This window comes from Cervus canadensis, chromosome 21 (genome assembly GCF_019320065.1).
Source record: "Cervus canadensis isolate Bull #8, Minnesota chromosome 21, ASM1932006v1, whole genome shotgun sequence".
Classification (NCBI taxonomy): Eukaryota; Metazoa; Chordata; class Mammalia; order Artiodactyla; family Cervidae; genus Cervus; species Cervus canadensis.
In genome coordinates this window covers 40801030-40819572 of record NC_057406.1, presented here as the reverse complement: position 1 = coordinate 40819572, position 18543 = coordinate 40801030, and the positions used below count along the sequence as shown (strand labels likewise).

Genomic DNA, 18543 nt, shown 5'->3' with positions numbered 1-18543 from the left:
AGATAAAATTAAACTTAGAAAGATTCCTCATTAGCTTTTCCATTTCTTATCTAACTGAAACACTTAAACCAGTAGCTTTCTCCACTCTTTGCCCAAGCAAATTAGAGCGGTTATAAGAGATTGCAGATTTCTGTCTTGAGGAATGGTTAGGTGCTAAGAGTGGTTAGTAGTAATTAAAGATATTGAGAACACACTGTAGGCCAGGCCTGTGCCTCCCTGAATCCTCCCAATATCCATTCTCTTTCTCACTTTACAAGTAAAGGAATGGAATCTTAGCCAGCAAAAGCAACTTCCAAGACTACACAGCTAGTAGGTATCAGAAGTGGGAACCAAACCCAGATAATGTGACTCCAGAGTTCGTTCACTCACTGAGCTTCTGTCGTGTGCCTGGCACTACCCCAGCCTTGCGTGGGGTGAAGGTGCTTTTCGGAGAACAACTAAGTTAAGAGCCCATGTTCTTCTGCATTACAAACAGAGAATCCCACTGAGATGGATTTGAACATTTATAATTATATTCAGTTACTTAGTAATTGAAATTGCTCTACAGTTGGCTGCTCTTATTACATAGCATTTGTATGTTAGTGAAGAACTTTCCTGAAGTAAAAACCTTGTTGCTGGAAGTGGTGGGAACAGCAGGCTGAGATAACTGTCGGAAGACACTGGCTTGGGGCCTATTTAATCACATACTTTCTCCTACTAACTTGATGTTCCACTTAAATAGCTGGCTGCCCAACTGCCTCAGAGACCAAGTCACACTGGGGCTTTGGCTGCTGCTGCTTGCAGAAAGCATCTGCAGCTCTCAGCTCTAACCCATGACCAACATGCAGCCTGCTACTGATGTCTACTCCTCAGACACATGGAAGTACGTCTGGGCCTGCCCTTACTCAAAAGAAGCCTTGCCCTGGGAGAAGAGCAACAGTCATATAAAAATAAGGAGATAACAACAAGCAGGCTATAAAAGCCACAGCCAGATTATAAAAACTAGACATCATCAGAGGCCAAATAACTGGAGATGAAGGATTTCAAGAAAACATTTAGGTCCTGATGGGGTGCTCTGATGCTTGTGTCGAAGTTTGCCCATGAAATTTACCATGAAAGTAAATTCATGATGTATTTGCAATGCTTTCATTGGAATAGAAATTGTTTAGCTAACTCTCCAGGTTACCATCCAGGGAGTCTGTAGACCTGCCTTTAAAATTGTTTAGTGAATCTTACATAAAGGCACTATCACTGAAAATATTCTTTTTTGAATGCCAATTACAAGGTTCTCTCCATCTTTCGATTTTAGTTTCACTGAGGGTACTCAGTGGACAAAAAAAAGGAAACACTTCCATAAAGTTGTCTTGGAACAGACATTAGATAAGCTTTATACTTTCCTAATTGTTTGCCTGAGTAATATATTCTAAAGCAAAAGACAATTCCAGGTTTTATGTTTTGAAAGGTAATGAAACCCTGGACTAATCCAAGGATTTACTCACAAAAGGGAGCTGAAGGCAGCCTGTAGTCTACCTGCTAGTGGCCAGTAAAATAAATTCTAGCTCTCTTGTATTTTCAGTGGGCACATGTGAACTTCAGGAATCCAATGTGTGTTTGTATAGTCCATGTTTGAAATAAAATGTGGCAAGTATAATTATACATAAGAAGTCATCATGTGGGAAAGGAGAGCTTGGGGTCTGTGGAACTGACATGTGGCTGGGTGGGAAGAGTAAGGACGTCTGAATTTACCTGACAGTTGGGCAGTCTTGCCTCCCGGCTAGTTGTGAGCACTGTGGCGGTACGGAGGCAGCAGGCTGCTGACAATCTATAAGAAACTGATAAATTAGACATGTATACAAAGAGATGACAGAGCAACGTGTTAGTAACAGTAACTTAGGCAGTTGCCTGAGAGATTTAGTGAGGAATGTGTAGTCACACAGAAACATCTGAATTAACCTTTTTTTCCCTGAATGATGCCAATAGAGAAGACAAGGCTTTTTCCTTAATTAAACACAGTATTTAAAAATTAGTGAAACAAAATTAGTAGTGAAATTTCTCGAGTACATTAGGACATACATAGCCATTCATATTTGATGCTTGGTTACATCCAAAAATAAAAGATGTATTAACATAATGAAAGATCCTCAAGTTTTAAACTTGAACATGGTGGTAGTTACTTGCTCAGCACTTAGATTTGCTATTCCAAAATGTTTTATATTCAGATAGCTGACTTTATATTTGGACACACAGGTATATTGTTAATCCCACAGGTATATTGAGAAAAGCATGCAATACACACTTTTCCATGATTAATAGAATGATATCTGAGAAGAAAATTAGCTTCACAGTTTTCTGAAAATAGATTTTATTTATCAAAAGTAAGAATTGTTAGAAGTCTTAGAATGTTTATTTTATTGTATTAAATTGTTAGTAACTTGGATTGATGAAGAAAGCTAACCTGAATGAGAAGTCTTTTATTTTTGTCTTCTGAAAATCACATAACTCACATTAGGTTGACAAATCACTAGCTGTTAAAAGTTCATTCTTTAGTTGATCAGTTATGTTACTCATCTACTCCCAAGAAAGACTGTGTTCTGAGATAATCAAAGAGCAGTCTGTTTGCTGATGTACTACAATCACCTGCTAAGCTAGTTAGAAATGCATACATTGTATTTCTGCAAAAAGATTTTGCAGAAAAAGTTCAAATTAGAACAAAAAAATTCAATTATTTCTAATTGCAGAATTTCTTCTTACTAATTGCTTAGACTATGTATCTTTCCCTATATGTTATATAGGTAATAGTTAAGCCAAATTAATTCAAATTCCAGATTTAAAGTCTTGAATTAATGAGCTTTTACTGAAATTTACATTCAAAGGCTTGAATCTAAGCACTACTTGTTCCAAAGTCAATATATTCTCTGTTACAACAAAACTTGCTTGTATAACTCCAAAATATAAAAATTCATGATACTTTTATAGAAGACATTGCAAATACACTAAAGTTGTCTGTGATGGAAAGTAGAATATATGATAGGCTTGATTTAAATTCACTCAAGAGAACATCACTGAGGAGAGAGGACATTTTCATAAGGTGGTCTTGGTTCCAGAGCCACTTATTAATTATCATTTTGTAACAGGGACAATATCTGATTAGTTGAGTAGCTGTTGTTCAGATTATCATACTCAATAAAAGTCTTTCAAATATAACAAATATTTCCATTTTCTTAGCTTTGGCAAATTCTTTTCATTTTCTTTAAGTCTTTGTTTCTCCATTTTGCAGCTTGATGAGCTCAATGATTCCCTTTTGTAGAAACTCAGGAGTCTTAAAGGATGAATTCCTTTATGCGCTTTTCATTTTTTTCAATAGCTATGATAAAGGATAACTTTAGACAAAGTTGTACAAATTTAGACAACTATTTTACTCTCGCCAGCAGACCTAAGTTAAACAGATGTATGCTGCCCTCTTATGTTTCATTTGAGTAAATGCAATAAATACAAATATGAACACTTCGGAGTCTAGCTTGCTTTTCCTATTGCCAGTTCTTCATCTGCGGAAATGGCAAGCCTCAGAATTAGAGTTTTTAAATGGTTTAAATTCTTTTCTATCTCTTATTTCTGTAAGATTTTTCTTTTTTTGATTAATACAGTCACAGATTTTTGTTCATTGAAATATACTTTGTGATGAAATTCAGAAAACAGGCAAGCAGGACCACAATGCACCCTCTTAATGAGCTGTTTGATATGTGGTGGATATTTCTTACATTTGTAGTAAATATAGTTTTCCCCTCTTTAGAAATTATAATGCCTCCAGTTAATTATTATTATTATTTTGCATTTATTATTTACAAGAACTTAGCTAAGTGTTATACTTAAAGAATTAAAAACAAATTCCATAGATAAGGTGGTAAAAGATTTTAAAAAGAAATCTGAAAAATAATTAATTGCTCTGACTCAATTGTCTTCTGAATTCCTCTTCTGTGGTCAACAGTCCTCCACTGGTGAACTTGTCTAACCCAGTTGAACAGCAATGTGTATTTAGCATGTACTTTGAAAATGAAAGGGGAGGTTGGGAGGTTGAGGAAAAAACCTTCCAGCTACGAGATGCTGTGGGCTTTACATGACCTCATGTATTCTTTGTAGGTTCTACTCTGGTAGACTTATTCACGAAGGAACTAGGCCTCATCTCATTGCTTTTGAGGGCATAGAAGATTAGAATTATGTGACTTGAGGAGGCGTCTCAGAACATCGGAAGTCACTGCTGTCATCTGGGGCCACCAGAATTTGTTTCACCCATTCAGCAATTTAGTTACTAAACTCCCATTGTGTGTCTGAAACTGTTAGGTGGTAGAGATAAAAGGAAAACAGAAAATACGGTCCCTGGTCAATTGAGAAAGACAAGCATATTCAACAAACAAAATAAAGTGTCATGACGATGATGATGATGATGATGATGAGATGTGGTGGTGGTGGTAACACCTAGTAGTACTCATTCATTGCTTACCATGTACCAGGCACTGTGTAGGCATTTAATATGTGTGCTCTCCTTTAACCGTGTTTTATTAACCCCGATTTGTGGATTACAAAAGGGGGAGAAATAGGTTAAATAACTTGCCAAAGTTCACTAAGAGGTGGAGCTGGAATTTGAATCCAGGATTGTATGATCCAAGGGCTGAGTTATATTTTGAGACACTTCACTGCACTGTTTCCCACGATAGGGAAAAGTTGGGCTCTCAGAGCAGAAACAATTCACTAATCTAAGTGGTCAGGAAATGCTTCTTGGAGGTTGTGATATCTAGGTTGTGGTTGTATACCTAGAAAAGAAATTAGTTAAAGAATTTAGTAACTATAAGCTGTTTATGGCCTCTACTAATAGTAATACATTTTACAGAATTAAAGTGTTTACTTGAAATGCTCAGAATTTGATAACACTGAACATTTATATTATAAGGCTATAGGCCTGAGAAATGTCACAAAACTGAAGAGATTGTTAGTGCCTCAAGGGCAGAGATGACTAGGGGATATTATTGTTTAACACGTCTATATGTCCTGATATACATATGAACTTATTTGACATTCCTCCATAAACAAAGCCTTCAGTAGAAAGGAAGATAGAAAAGGGGAGAAGGAAGGAAGGAAATTACTTCATGAATCAACATGATGTTACTTCTCCTAGGAACTCTATATAAATTTTACATCTTAGCAACACTCTGCAGTTGTTATTTTCACTATTCCTATCATAAGGAAAGTAAGTATTTTTGATCTATGAGACTATATTGAAATCTCTTATCTACTGAGACTATTTTTTCTTTACATTTTTCATGATCTCTCCCACCAAAAACAAATACAGAACTGAGCATCATGGTAGGTTCTCCACAAACATTCACTGATTTAGTTAATACATGACCACCTGCTAGGAAGCGGCTGAGCAAAGATACAGACTTTTCTGATGTTAAGGCTTGTTTTCTACTCACTGCTCTGGTGGTCTCTCTGATTGATGCCAGCTACCTCTATATTCACTACTCTGGTTGTCTCTTTGATTGATGCCAGCTACCTCTAGAAATACCTGTAGATACCTCTGGCATCACCGATTCAATGGACATGAACTTGGGCAAACTCTGGGAGAGGGTGAGAGAGAGGGAAGCCCGGCATGCTGCAGTTCATGGGGTTGCGAAGAGTCGGACACGACTTGGCAACTGAACAACACCAACCTCTAGAAAATATCAGACCCATATTGCCAAAGAAACATAAGAACTTCATTAGACAGTTGACAGTAACGTGAAAGCAACTAGTGACCTCAAAAACACAAAGAAAGATAAAAGGTACAAGAATGAGGATAATATCCAGTTTCTATAAAGAGGTGGCTGAAAGTGACGAATTTCATTGGCAGGAAGGAAAGTCTTGTCATATGGTTTTCCTTCAGGTATCTACCATTTTTAAACTTTTCCATGCAGTTTAGAACACCAACCAATTTTCTAAAAGTCAATACCTTTGGGAGTCCATGAGCCCACTGGTGACGGAGAGCCTCTTGAGGAAGGAGGCTAGGAACACCTCTGTGTTTTTGGTCCCATGTGTGTCTCAGATGGCAGTGAGAGGAGTTGGTAAGGACAGTGTGCAGCTTCAGGGGTGGCTTCCTACAGCCAGGCGATACCTGGATATTCTGATGGGGGCAGAGCAGCAGCTCCTTGTGACTAACAGTTTCCTGCAGAATGGCCTGCACTCCAGTGCCTGGTTTTCCTGACTTGAGAATTAATGCATCCTTACTATTTCATGAGGTATTTTCTATACCACATCTCCTTCCCTCATGACCATACACTGTGTCAGATGCTTCATACTTTCCCCTGGAAATGATTTCTACCTCCTGAGTTTTCCTCAGGCTAAATAATCCAAGTTCTTTCTCACAGGACATAATCTCAACTTCCCACACCCGCCTCTTTGCTCTCTGACCATGCTCCAGTTTGTGTACAATCTTCTAAAATTGAGGTGCTCAGAGAAGAAACTATGCATAATGAGATGTAACAGCTTTACTGGGGTGGCAGCATCCTGCCTTACCTGAGACATCTTGATTCTATTAAAAAAAAAAACAAAACAAAAAACCAGAAGCCGGCATGGCATTTTTTGGGCAGCAACATCAGACTGCCAACTTCACATAAGCTTACTTTGTTTGAAGATGGTGCTGTCAAGTCATATCTCCTCCATCCTGTACTTACAGTGTCAGAAATTCCAATGCAATATTTTATATACTTTTAACTTTATGTTAATCTCTAATAAGTTTCACCTCTTCCTACCTGGTGTATCTCTTAGGTCCTATTCTGTCATCTACCATATCAACTTCCTCTTCCTTTTATTTTTTCTCTCAAATTAGAAAATGTGACAGTCATGAGCTTGATTCTTCTCAACTCTAAACAGGTGAAGGGTTGAAATAAATATTTTTTAATTCAAGGAAACTCACAGGAAAAGATATACACAAGCACAAATTCTAAATGAAAATCCATACTCCAATTTCAGCTGACTTTCTTTTTTAGCAAAGATCAAAGTAGAGTGAAGTTAAAGTGATCAAAGCAGTCTTGGTGAAAACAAAATTGATGATAGAATGTGAAATTTGAGTTGGTAGAAAATACAAATTTGTATGCACTGTGTACCAACGTAGAGACATAAAACTTGCATATCGTATCTTTTTAGTCTCCTAACTCAGGAACTCTGAATATTTGTGGATAATAGCACAAAGGTGTTCTTCACAATTAATTACTGATATGCACACACTCAGCTCTTAAATGAGGGTTTTATACAGTAATCCACGGGACTGGATAATAGGTACATCACAATTTCCTTCCATTGCCCAACGATGCTTCTGCAGCAATTTTTTTTTAATGGCCTCTTTGCCTTCCTCTTTATTCTTTCTCTTCTGTGCTCTTCAACTTTCCTCCATATCAGCATAAGATGTAGGTCCACCAGAGAGATCTTAATGTTTAGATTCCCTGCTCCACAAACCAGTAGGTGAGGGACATTGAAGAAGTGAATTCAGTCCTAGCCTCAGCTTTTCTTTTAAGTGAGGACATTGAATATCAATCTTGCAGATCAGGTGAGAGGATGTTTGTGAAAGCATGAAGCCCAGGGCCCATGGATAAGAACTGGTCATCAAATAACATATGAGGAGCCAAAGGGAGAAGTCAAGATGACCTTGAGATTTTCAGTTTCAAGAAACAAAGTCACTGTCATTAAAACAGAAATGAAAAAGCCAAAATAGACCATATGATAAAATCATTTCAGCAAGTCTTTGCTCCTTTTATTACATTCATCTAAAATGCTCTTTTCTTCTCTTGGACTGTTCAAGAACTAACCAGTTTCAGTTTTTACTCCTGACCACCCCAGAAGGAAGTGTCTGCTTCCTCTAAACTCTGTTAGTACTTATCTCATCGCCTTCAGCTTTTGAACACTGTTTTCCTTGCAGTGTATCTAAATTCTTCAGTCATGCTATGCAGTTGACAGAGAAGACCCTGCCTTATAATTCTTTGTTTTCCCACAGTCCTTTACTTTGAGAATTTGTATGTGATGCAGAATACCTGCTAATATACTGACTTTGCCTTCCCTTAAGGATCACTAGATTTGTTTATTAGTTACATTATCAATGTCATTGTGTGATGGGTCGACTTGAGAAAGAAAGAGTACAATTTAGACATTCCTGTCATCATAACAACATCCTCCTAACAAAAGGAATAGGAAGGAGAAAATACTCTCCGATAAAGATTTTAATGCTAGTTGAGTGATATCAGGTGATTAATGATTCTTTAATAAATTTTAAGACTTTGATGTATAAATCTTGAAAATAATTATAATTGCTATTATTTAAAATAGGTCAAATAACATCAATACTAAATTATTCCTCACTAAATCTATAAAATGAGTAATAGTGTGTTAGTGAATAAACAGAAAAGTAAATGGAAAGAAGCATCAAAATACATTCTTCTTGTAGTAATAACTTGAACACTTAAGTAGTCCTATGGATGCCTATACACATAAACTGAAAAAACAGACATATACAGTAGAGAATTTAAGAAAAATTTAAGATAGAAACATAATATAAAGAAAAATAATGAGAGCATGAGATAGAAACATTTACATGAATATAAACAGTAGATAGGAAAAGTTGAAATATTTTTAAAAATCTAACGATGAACTTAATGGTGCATCAGCACTAGTAAAAATGGATAGCTGTGAACAGCTTTCAACATTTCATAATCAAACACATAGAGTTGGCTATCTCATCCCTTTTTGCCAAACATATCACATGAATTTCTCTGGAAGTACCCACAAATAAAATTTACATAATTTCCGGCTACTCAGGAGTGTAGTCTACAGTTTATGTCACCAGTCACTTCAGCCTTAACTTTACATCAGTGTTTAACACAGCAAACCCCCTTATTTGTTTATACCCTTATTATAGTCAGAGACAATCATTATTCATTAAAAATTTCCAGGGAAAAAAGCAGAATTGTTGAAACACGTAAAAATATTTCAGTATAGACAATGAAAAAATATGATCTTTAAAAACATATGGCTCTTTAAAACATCTGGCTCTGCCTTCATATAGATGACAACTGTGCATAGGTTATCATGCTTAGGGGACAAGCATTAAAATTGTCTTCAACAATACAGAATCGGAGCATGACTTGCTAAAGAGAGGGAATATTTATAGACTTTTCAGTGATTATACAAAAACTTTCACACAGCTTTCCATTTGCTGTCCTGAGGAATATCACATGACTAGCTGATAAAACAAAGCAATATTAATAAATCTATATTTATTTCAAACCTTGAAAAAGAGAAATATAAAAATGCCCTGCAGAATTGCCAACTTTCTGCTTCTGAACAACTTACAATTAGACCATGAGCATGTGTGTAATTAACAGCCTATGTAGAAAGACATGAAAGATAAAGGGAAAGAGGGTAATTAAATACAGTGGCACCAAGAGGTAAAAGTACATTTTGCTTCCAGATTCTTACATCAATTAAGTACCTTTTAGAAAATAACTTTTTGTTCAGAAATGACCTTCTCAAGAACAGTGTCAGCTGGTACAAAGTTAACTCAGGATCGTGTGATGGTCTGTTCTCATTAAACAATATCAATAATAGCATGTATCAGATGAAGACCATCTATTCCTTTGAAATGTCAGAATTCATCATCAGAAAGAAATAAGAGAGAAATGAGTTAAACTACAAACAAGAGCCCACTAAAAAATCAAGTGAAAATATATCCCAAAGAAGAAAAATATATGAGACACCACTCAGTGAAATGTGTTTGGTTTTCTTATTTTATAGTCATTCTTATTATATAGTCATTTCAAAAAAAATAGGGGCTCTGTATCAACCTAGAGGGGTGGGATGGGGCGGGAGATGGGAGGGAGGTTCAAAAGGGAGGGGGTATATGTATATCTATGGCTGATTCATGTTGAGGTTTGACAGAAAACAGCAAAATTCTGTAAAGCAATTATCCTTCAATAAAAAATAAATTAATAAAAAAAATAACACACACACTAAAAAAAAAAAATCACCACTAGAAAATATTCTGAGAGGTTCAGGGTATCCTATTCTGTAAAGCAATGGATCAGAAAATTATAGACTTTCACCAATATTAGTTGTTCCTTGGCTTTTTAAAGTAAAGAACTACTTATAACATGTAATCTTCCATATTTGAGGAGGGGGACAACTCAGAAAACCCAAAACTAAACCAAAGTTCCTCACAAGAAAATTAAACTATATGTATAACTTGGTTAAAGGAAAAGCAGTATGTTTAAATATTAAATATTTTTAAAATCCAAGTTTACAGAAGGTGCTTATTCAGCTTTCAAAGAAAAGATTAAAGATCTACAATAACAAGCTTCCTAATGTAAAAGTACTTGATTTGTAGAAAGGTGAAGCAAAGCTCTTTTTTTAAAAAAATTTTTATTAGTTGGAGGCTAATTACTTTACAATATTGTAATGGTTTTTGTCATACATTGACATGAATCAGCCATGGATTTACATGTATTCCCCATCCCGATCCCCCCTCCCACCTCCCTCTCCACCCGATCCCTCTGGGTCTTCCCAGTGCACCAGGCCCAAGCACTTGTCTCATGCATCCAACCTGGGCTAGTGATCTGTTTCACCCTAGATAATAATATACATGTTTCGATGCTGTTCTTTCGAAACATCCCACCCTCGCCTTCTCCCACAGAATCCAAAAGTCTGTTCCGTACATCTGTGTCTCTTTTTCTGTTTTGCATATAGGGTTATCGTTACCATCTTTCTAAATTCCATATATATGTGTTAGTATACTGTATTGGTCTTTATCTTTCTGGCTTACTTCACTCTGTATAATGGGCTCCAGTTTCATCCATCTCATTAGAACTGATTCAAATGAATGCAAAGCTCTTTCAGAAGTAAATCTATTAAAGAAAATAAGGTTCACTCAGGTTTATAGCCAACTTACCTCTTTTTGCTTTTGATGTCAAGTAGTGCATAAAAAGAGAAAAAAGTTTATGTTTAACTGATTCTCCGATCATAATGGCTTATTCCATAAACACCTAATCAGAGTAAATGACTATACTATACTTTTTGTTTGTTTGTTTGTTTTACAAAATCCTACCAATAGTGGTGGAGCTGGGACTTCCTGGAAAGTCAGAATAGGTATTTAAGATGAATTAAACAACATCCACATTGGGTATCTCTTTCTACTGTAAATTTCTAATTTCAGTTCTTATGACCCAGACTGATCATAGGCTGATTTTTCATTGTTAATAAGAGAAAATCTCAAGTGGAATGAAGGACTGGGAGGTGAAACTCAGTTTAGAGCAAAAATGGACTAGATGAACAGCATCAGAGCAGCAAAAAAGTCCTTAACATGAGGGAAGTATATCTCCTTAAACTAAAAAAGGTACCAATTATATATCCACCAAAAGCAGGTTTAATTAAAACAACTGTCTTGCTCTAAACCATTATCCTGCAAAGTAAATGTATATCATTTCATATAAAAATTTAAATCATATAAATGCAAATATTTGAAGTTATCAAAGTTTCTTTTAAATAATTATTTTAAGAGTAATGATCTAACCTAGCCCACCTTTCAAGAACATTCACTGACAATGGAGGTTACATGAGAGGCTTAGCTCAGGAAGCAGTCCCCCTAAAGGACACTTGATTTGTGAATTGGACACAGTGAAGTGACATGAAAATAATGTATACACCAAAAAAAAAGAAAGAAAAGAGGACATCTACAGTGTCCACTCTAGTAAAGAGCATAGCCAAAACAAATTTGGCTCTTACATGTACAGTTTACAAACACTTTAAATTTCTGATATGGAGAGTATACCAGTGCTTCCTTTTTGGCTGAGAGGTGACTATGAAATTAATGGTTATATGATACCTTTATAACTTTACATTTACTTTTTTAGTAAACAATAGAAAGCAATAAAGTCAACCATTTGGAGTTGTGTTCTTTTTTTTTTTTTGTCCTCTTATACCTTTTCTGCACAATACACTGGGAAACAGCCAAGAAAACCAAACAAGCATCAGCAGATGGCTAAAGAGAAGGATGTGTGGAAGAAGGAACATACAGCTATGCAAGAGCAAAACAAGAGGGTGGCAGAGTGTTTCACTGTTGTGCAACGAATACAGTGCACTGTGAATCTTTTTGGTCGATTAGCTCTATGAGTTCAATGCCTAAGTCGCTTTAAGTAGTCTAAATTTAGTAAGTGTAAGGAACTATACTACATAATTTAAAACAAAGGAATAGGAAGTAGCAAGTGGAGGCTTTTTGTGAGCATCAGAACTACTTCTTGTTTGCACCATGCTCTCAGCCAGAATTAAGCTGCTCCTTCAGACCCTGCCCAACTTGCTCACAGTGGCTCTCAGGGAGCCACTGGGACCAGGTTTAGTGTGTACAAAGGCCACTCCCCGAACTGTTAATGTGCCTCAGAAAGGTCTGATCGGCTGCCATGTTGATGGGTACGCATTTCTCAGTTAAGTCAGTGGCCCCTGTAGCCAGTGTAACAATATAGATATACTTTTAGAAACTGAATCTCATATGTTTTGGGAAAGAAAGCAAAATGTCAGCACACTTCAAGAATTCAGCATTAATTCTGAATTTTGTGCCTTTTAGAGTCAGATTATAACACTTGGACACTTTAAATTGTACCGAAAAAGTTTGCATTGTTTATTAGATAATGGGAATTTTACTTTTTCTTGATGAAAACTATACTATACTGTGCTGAGATATTTTAATATATTAAAAACATGGATGGTACACAATAAGTCCCAGTCCCAGTCATGGAGAGAAGAATTTGTATTCATTGAATCAGAGAGGCTCAGAGTTGAGAGAGCTCCTTCACTATTCCTTCACTGTAGCTGTTCACGTATCCTCATAAATGTAAAAGAGAGCCTGCAGTTGTTAATTTAAAGATTAGCTTTCCTGGATATCCACTGTGTCTTTTTAAATTATGTTTTCCTTAGTATTCCTTGTAGGTAAAAAACGTCCCTTTGAAAACTGCAGTTTGAATATAACATCCCAGGGAATGCTCATAATCAGGGCATTTTTATAATAGAGTAGTTACATGTAGTTATAGTGAGGACATGTAATCATGTAGTTACAGTGAGGACAAATAGTAGAATTCAATAGTCTGATGCCAGCAAGTTGGATTAAATAGTGTGAGGAGCATAGCATAGCTGATGGCCATTTTCCTGGGAATACAATGAGGGAGAGGCCCTACTGGCCATCACAATGGAGTATTATACATTTTCTTTGCACGTGGAGGGCTTTGAGATCTGAAGGTAGGGCCATGCCAATGGCAGATGGTTATACACCTGACTCCCTGGTGCAAAGGATACCAAAGAAACCAAGGGTTAAGTGCTGTAGGTAAGTAAGTGATTGTAGTCTGGTAGAATAAAAGCTGTTCTCTGACTTACAGGTGGGGAGCATGCATAGTAGAAGGTGGTGAGATAATGTGCAGTTTTAATATTCAGTATCTGGACAAGTGTGTCCTTTGGTGGCAGAGGTTGGTCACTTCTGTGAGTCTCCTTGCAGACCTAGGTGCTTATCTCTTTGGAGTTTTCTACCTGCCCGTAGATACTTTGTAGTGAGCCAGAAGTATCATTTGGGGCAAGGAGATCCAACCAGTCCATCCTAAAGGAGATCAGTCCTGGGTGTTCATTGGAAGGACTGATGCTGAAGCTGAAACTCCAATACTTTGGCCACCTCATGTGAAGAGCTGACTCATTGGAAAAGACCCTGATGCTGGGAGGGATTGGGGGCAGGAGAAGGGGACGACAGAGGATGAGATGGCTGGATGGCATCACCGACTGAATGGGCATGAGTTTGAGTAAACTCTGGGAGTTGGTGATGGACTGGGAGGTCTGGCGTGCTGCGATTCATGGGGTCACAAATAGTCAGACACGACTGAGTGACTGAACCGAACTGAAGGAGGGGTAATCGCCTACAATGTCCTGGGCCTTCCATGTGTCTCAGCCCACCTGTGCCTCCCCATTATTCCTCCAGACTCAGCCCCCTTCTGGAGGCTTCTCTCTTCATACCACATGGGTGAATTCTGGTGGACACAAGCATGATGTGATCACTTTTGCCCTAAATATGTAATAATTAGAAATGTCAAATAAGTGTATGTCTTTTCACTTAATAGATATATTAGAGAAAGAGTATAGCTATTTTCCCTTGAGGATTTTAATTAAAATTTTTAAATTTCCATGGGTTCATTAAAATATTAATAAAACTGAGAAGACTTTAAAGCATAGTTATACTAAAAGATTTATATGACAGTTATATTAAAAGAGTCAACATGGATTGAAAGTATGATCTAATTTAATAGGTACATTCCTATTACCGTGTTGGTTTTCATGTTGATCCACAGTAATTAAGTAATTCCATCATTTTATCATAGCTTATTTTGCTTACGATGCTTAGGTTTTGGATATGAAATCCTTTAAGAAAACGCAAGTTCTGGATAGTGTACCTGACAGAGAAGGTAGTAGAAGACAAAAACCAAAAATAAAACAAAGATGCTGATAGAACTGTGGTCATCAAATGTACCATTCCACATTGCATTATTTATTGAGTGGCTCCAATTTGTACCATGGAATGGTTTACTTTGTATTGTCTTTATCTTCTCTTTTATCCTGGAAATAGGAAAACACATGGAATACACCTTGGAAAAGTCTGATGTGTTTTCAGTCTAAATATGAAGTAATTAAATGCTGCCATTTAAAATTGGCAGAAAATATTTTCCAGGCACTCCTTGCTTTGAATAAATAACGTAGACTTTTTACAAGCTTGATTACATACACACACACACAAATTAAGATGTTTTTACTATTTCAAGGATATTTAAAAGTAGGGTTTCCTAGGATATCTAAACAATAAGAATTAAATTCTTAATGACAAGGACACCTAGTAAACAAAGGAGATGTACAGAAAGTGTACACAAACATTTCATGTGTATCTATTTGAAAGAATATTGGTACCAGAGACAAATAAAGCAGAATCAATTAGTAACAACAAACATTTGGCCCAATATTTCATTAAAAGAAAACCGAAATGTGTTACCTTAAATCTTATTTTAAAATTAGATGTTAGTGATTAGATTTCAGTGTAGAAATTACATCTAGTTGGAGCCATTGGTAAGTAAGAAGGTCTATAACTTCATTGTCTAATACAGTAGCTACAAGCCAAATCTGGCTATTGGGCACTTGAAATATGGCTAGTTCAGATTGAGATGTGCTGTTGGTGCAAAATACACACTGAATTTCAAAGACTGAGTAAGAAGAACAGATGCAAAATCTCATTAATAATTGCTTCTACTTATTCCATGTTACAATCACGGTATTATGGACATATTGTGTTAAATAAAATATATCATTAAAATTAAGTTTATCTGTTTCTTTTTACTTTTTCTCATATGGCTACCACATTATTAAAACTGAATAGCTTTGGTCTAGAAGGTGAAACATTCTTGTAGCTGTCATTTTATTGTTTGGCAAGATATATTTCAATTCTACACATAAAGACATTTCAAGCTTTCTTAAAGGGTTCAAGTATATCTTCCTTCTCCTCCAGATGTCTAGTTAAAAATAAAAAAAAGATGAATAGTGATATGAAAGGAGAAAAAAGCCAAGATAGTTAAGTGAAAAACAATAGCATTCATAATGATGTTTGTGGTTGTGCCAATGTTATTGTAATGCATATATAAAATACATATGTGATTATATATGCATATATTTACATATATTTGCTTGTATATGTACAGAATGTTTCTGAAAGGATACCCAAGTTTGGCTGGGCACAGTTGTGGCAGAACTACTTTCTATTTGTATACCCTTTTGTAATTATACTTTTTCAATTTTGAATAACCATTATCTATTGAAAAATATACTTGAAAAATATAAAATATATAAAATGGAATAAGAGAAAGTAATAAGTAAGGAAAGCCTATATATTTATATACAGCCTTTTAGTGTGTATTACATGGGTTCATACATTTTTGCTCTGTAAAGTGAATATTTTCAGGGGAATTCCTTGACAGTCCAGTGGTTAGGACACTGTGTTTCCACTGCAGGGGACATGGGTTCAATCCCTGGTCAGGGAACTAAGATCCCACATGCTGTGGGGCATGGCCAAAAAAAGTGAGTATTTTCTTATAACTGCCTTGATTTTTAGGCATAATATATTAAAACAACCAAATCAAGAACCTTTAAATGATACATATGCTGTCTCAATTAAACAGTAAGAGAAATGAATAACTCATTTGAAAATTTTCCTAATGCAACTGTTATATAGATCTTTATTACATCACCTACTTTAAACCACATCTGAAATGTATTATATTTTTGTACATGAAGAATTACATGTAGAGATGATAAACCACAATAAAGCTGTATATTTTGAGATATTGTAGAAAATTTGTATTAATTACCAATTATCCAACAAATTGAAGGCCTACTATGTGCCAGGTACAGTGGAAGATTCTGGGGATTAAAAGAGACAAGATTTCTGCCCAAAAGCTTACAGACTTATAGAGGAATTCATTTTTAATACAAACTTTGTGCTATCTGTAGTGAGGCATAGAGGGCTAAGTGGCTAACTTGACCCAGTGGAGGCAAGGGATCAGAAAACTTATAAATTTTGTGCATTTATGCACACAATTTCAAAACTGGTATAAAAGATACATCTAGCTTAAACTCTTTGCAAGAAAAAGTAGAGAAGTGAAAAAAAAATCCTAAAATTCCAAAATATATTTATATGAAACTAATTATCTGGATGAAAATCAAAACATTCAGCTAAACTGGAGGATATTTGAGATTTACCTAAACAAAGCAAATACAGAGCTATTTGAGAAAGATGAAATAATTTCTTATATTTTTCAGTTTTCCATTAGGTATCTGTCATTATGGGCTTCCCTGGTGTCTCAGTGGTAAAGAATCTGCCTGCCAGTGCAGGAGGCATGGATTTGATCCCTGGGTCAGGAAGATTCCCTGGAGAAGGAAATGGCAACCCACTCCAGTACTCTTGCCTGGGAGAGGCCCATGGACAGAGAAGTCTGGCAGGCTACAGGCCATGCGGCTGCAAAAGAGTTGAACACAATTTAGCAACTAAAAACAACAACATCTGTCATCATATAGATGGACAGAATCTAAAGATGAGATATGTTTCTCCAATGACATTCTTTGCACATTCCAACCCAAGATCATTCTATACTGAAAGATTTCTTGCAAAAATGGAATTGCTACTTGAAGAAATAGTGAAAGAATTGAAATTTGATGGTGTGCACATTTCCACTGTGCAATGAATCAGAGTTAACCCAGAAGAGGAGAGAAAATACTCTTGTAGCATACATGATTCCTTGGTGAAGGAGGCAAGTGAAAAAGCTGGCTTAAAACTCAATATTAAAAAACTATGATCATGGCATCTGGTCCCATCACTTCATGGAAAATAGAACAGGGAAAAGTGAGAGCAGTGACAGATTTTCTCTTCTTGGGCTCCAAAACCACTGCAGATGGTGACCGCAGCCATGAAATTAGAAGATGCTTGCTTCTTAGAAGGAAGGCTGTGAAAAACCTAGATAGTGTATTAAAAAGCAAAGACAGCACTAGTCAGGTATGGATGTGACAGTTGGACCATAAAGAAGGCAGAGTGCCGAAGAATTGATGCTTTTGAATTGTGGTTCTGGAGAAGACTCTTGAGAGTCCCTTGGACAGCCAGGAGATCAAACTAGTCAAATGTAAGGGAAATCAATCCTGAATACTCATTGGAAGTAGTAATGCTGAGGCTCCACTACTTGGGAGCTTCATCCGCCACCTGATGCAAACAGCTGACTCATTGGAAAAGACACTAAAGCTGGGAAAGATTGAAGGCAAAAGGAGAAGAAGGCGGCAGAGGATGAGATGGTTGGATAGCATCATTCAACGTCCATTCAATGGACATGAACTTGGGTGAATTCTGGGAGATGGTGAGGGACAGGGAGTCCTGGCATGCTGCAGTCCATGGGGTCGCAGAGTTGGACACGAGCTAGGGACTGAACACCACCACCAAGCGTACAAGATTCACTAAAATTTGGAAATCTGAACAAATTTTTGATTGCATATTACATTGGAGCAAGATACAAAAATGTATTTTTAAACATATGGTTGATAATTTTGTGAATTAGCATTTTTAAATTAATTTTTCTTTCAGCAGATTCCAAACTAAGGACAACATGCTCTAGCATGAGAAAATGCCCAAGCTTTCCTCTGGAGGGAAAACTCTACAGAAGCTGTGTTAAAAGCAAATACAACCCTAAAAGGTTACAGGTTTCAACAGAATGCTGTTCACTCCCACTATTTCAAGAAATGAATCCTGTGGACAAAGAAAGTATATGCGGAAGTGGAACACACAGAAGTGGAGAAACCTCTATAGGGAATAAACACACTTTAGGCAAAAAACCAGTGAGGCTGTTAGTTCAGGAAGTCAGTTCAATAAGCATTAGCCAAGATCCTTCCACAGACAAACCACGAGAGGATGAAGGAGCAGTTAGAGTAGGTTGCATGGACACA

The 18543-nt window shown here is 36.4% G+C and overlaps 1 protein-coding gene across 8 annotated transcripts in view; it reads right to left on the bottom strand.

Annotated features, from left to right (window-relative positions):
- BICD1 (BICD cargo adaptor 1) overlaps positions 1-18543 on the bottom strand; it is a 246604-nt gene that overhangs the window by 7822 nt on the left and 220239 nt on the right. For 3 of the 8 annotated variants that reach the window (XM_043440941.1, XM_043440942.1, XM_043440946.1), the window contains one exon: positions 1726-1801. The exons of 1 other annotated variant lie outside the window; for it this stretch is intronic. In XM_043440941.1, coding sequence (XP_043296876.1) covers positions 1726-1801 — 76 coding nt within the window. Of the gene's footprint in view, positions 1-1725; positions 1812-10942; positions 10952-18543 lie in introns of all 8 variants that reach the window. 4 more of the 8 variants (XM_043440940.1, XM_043440945.1, XM_043440943.1 and 1 more) reach the window with 3 other exon arrangements.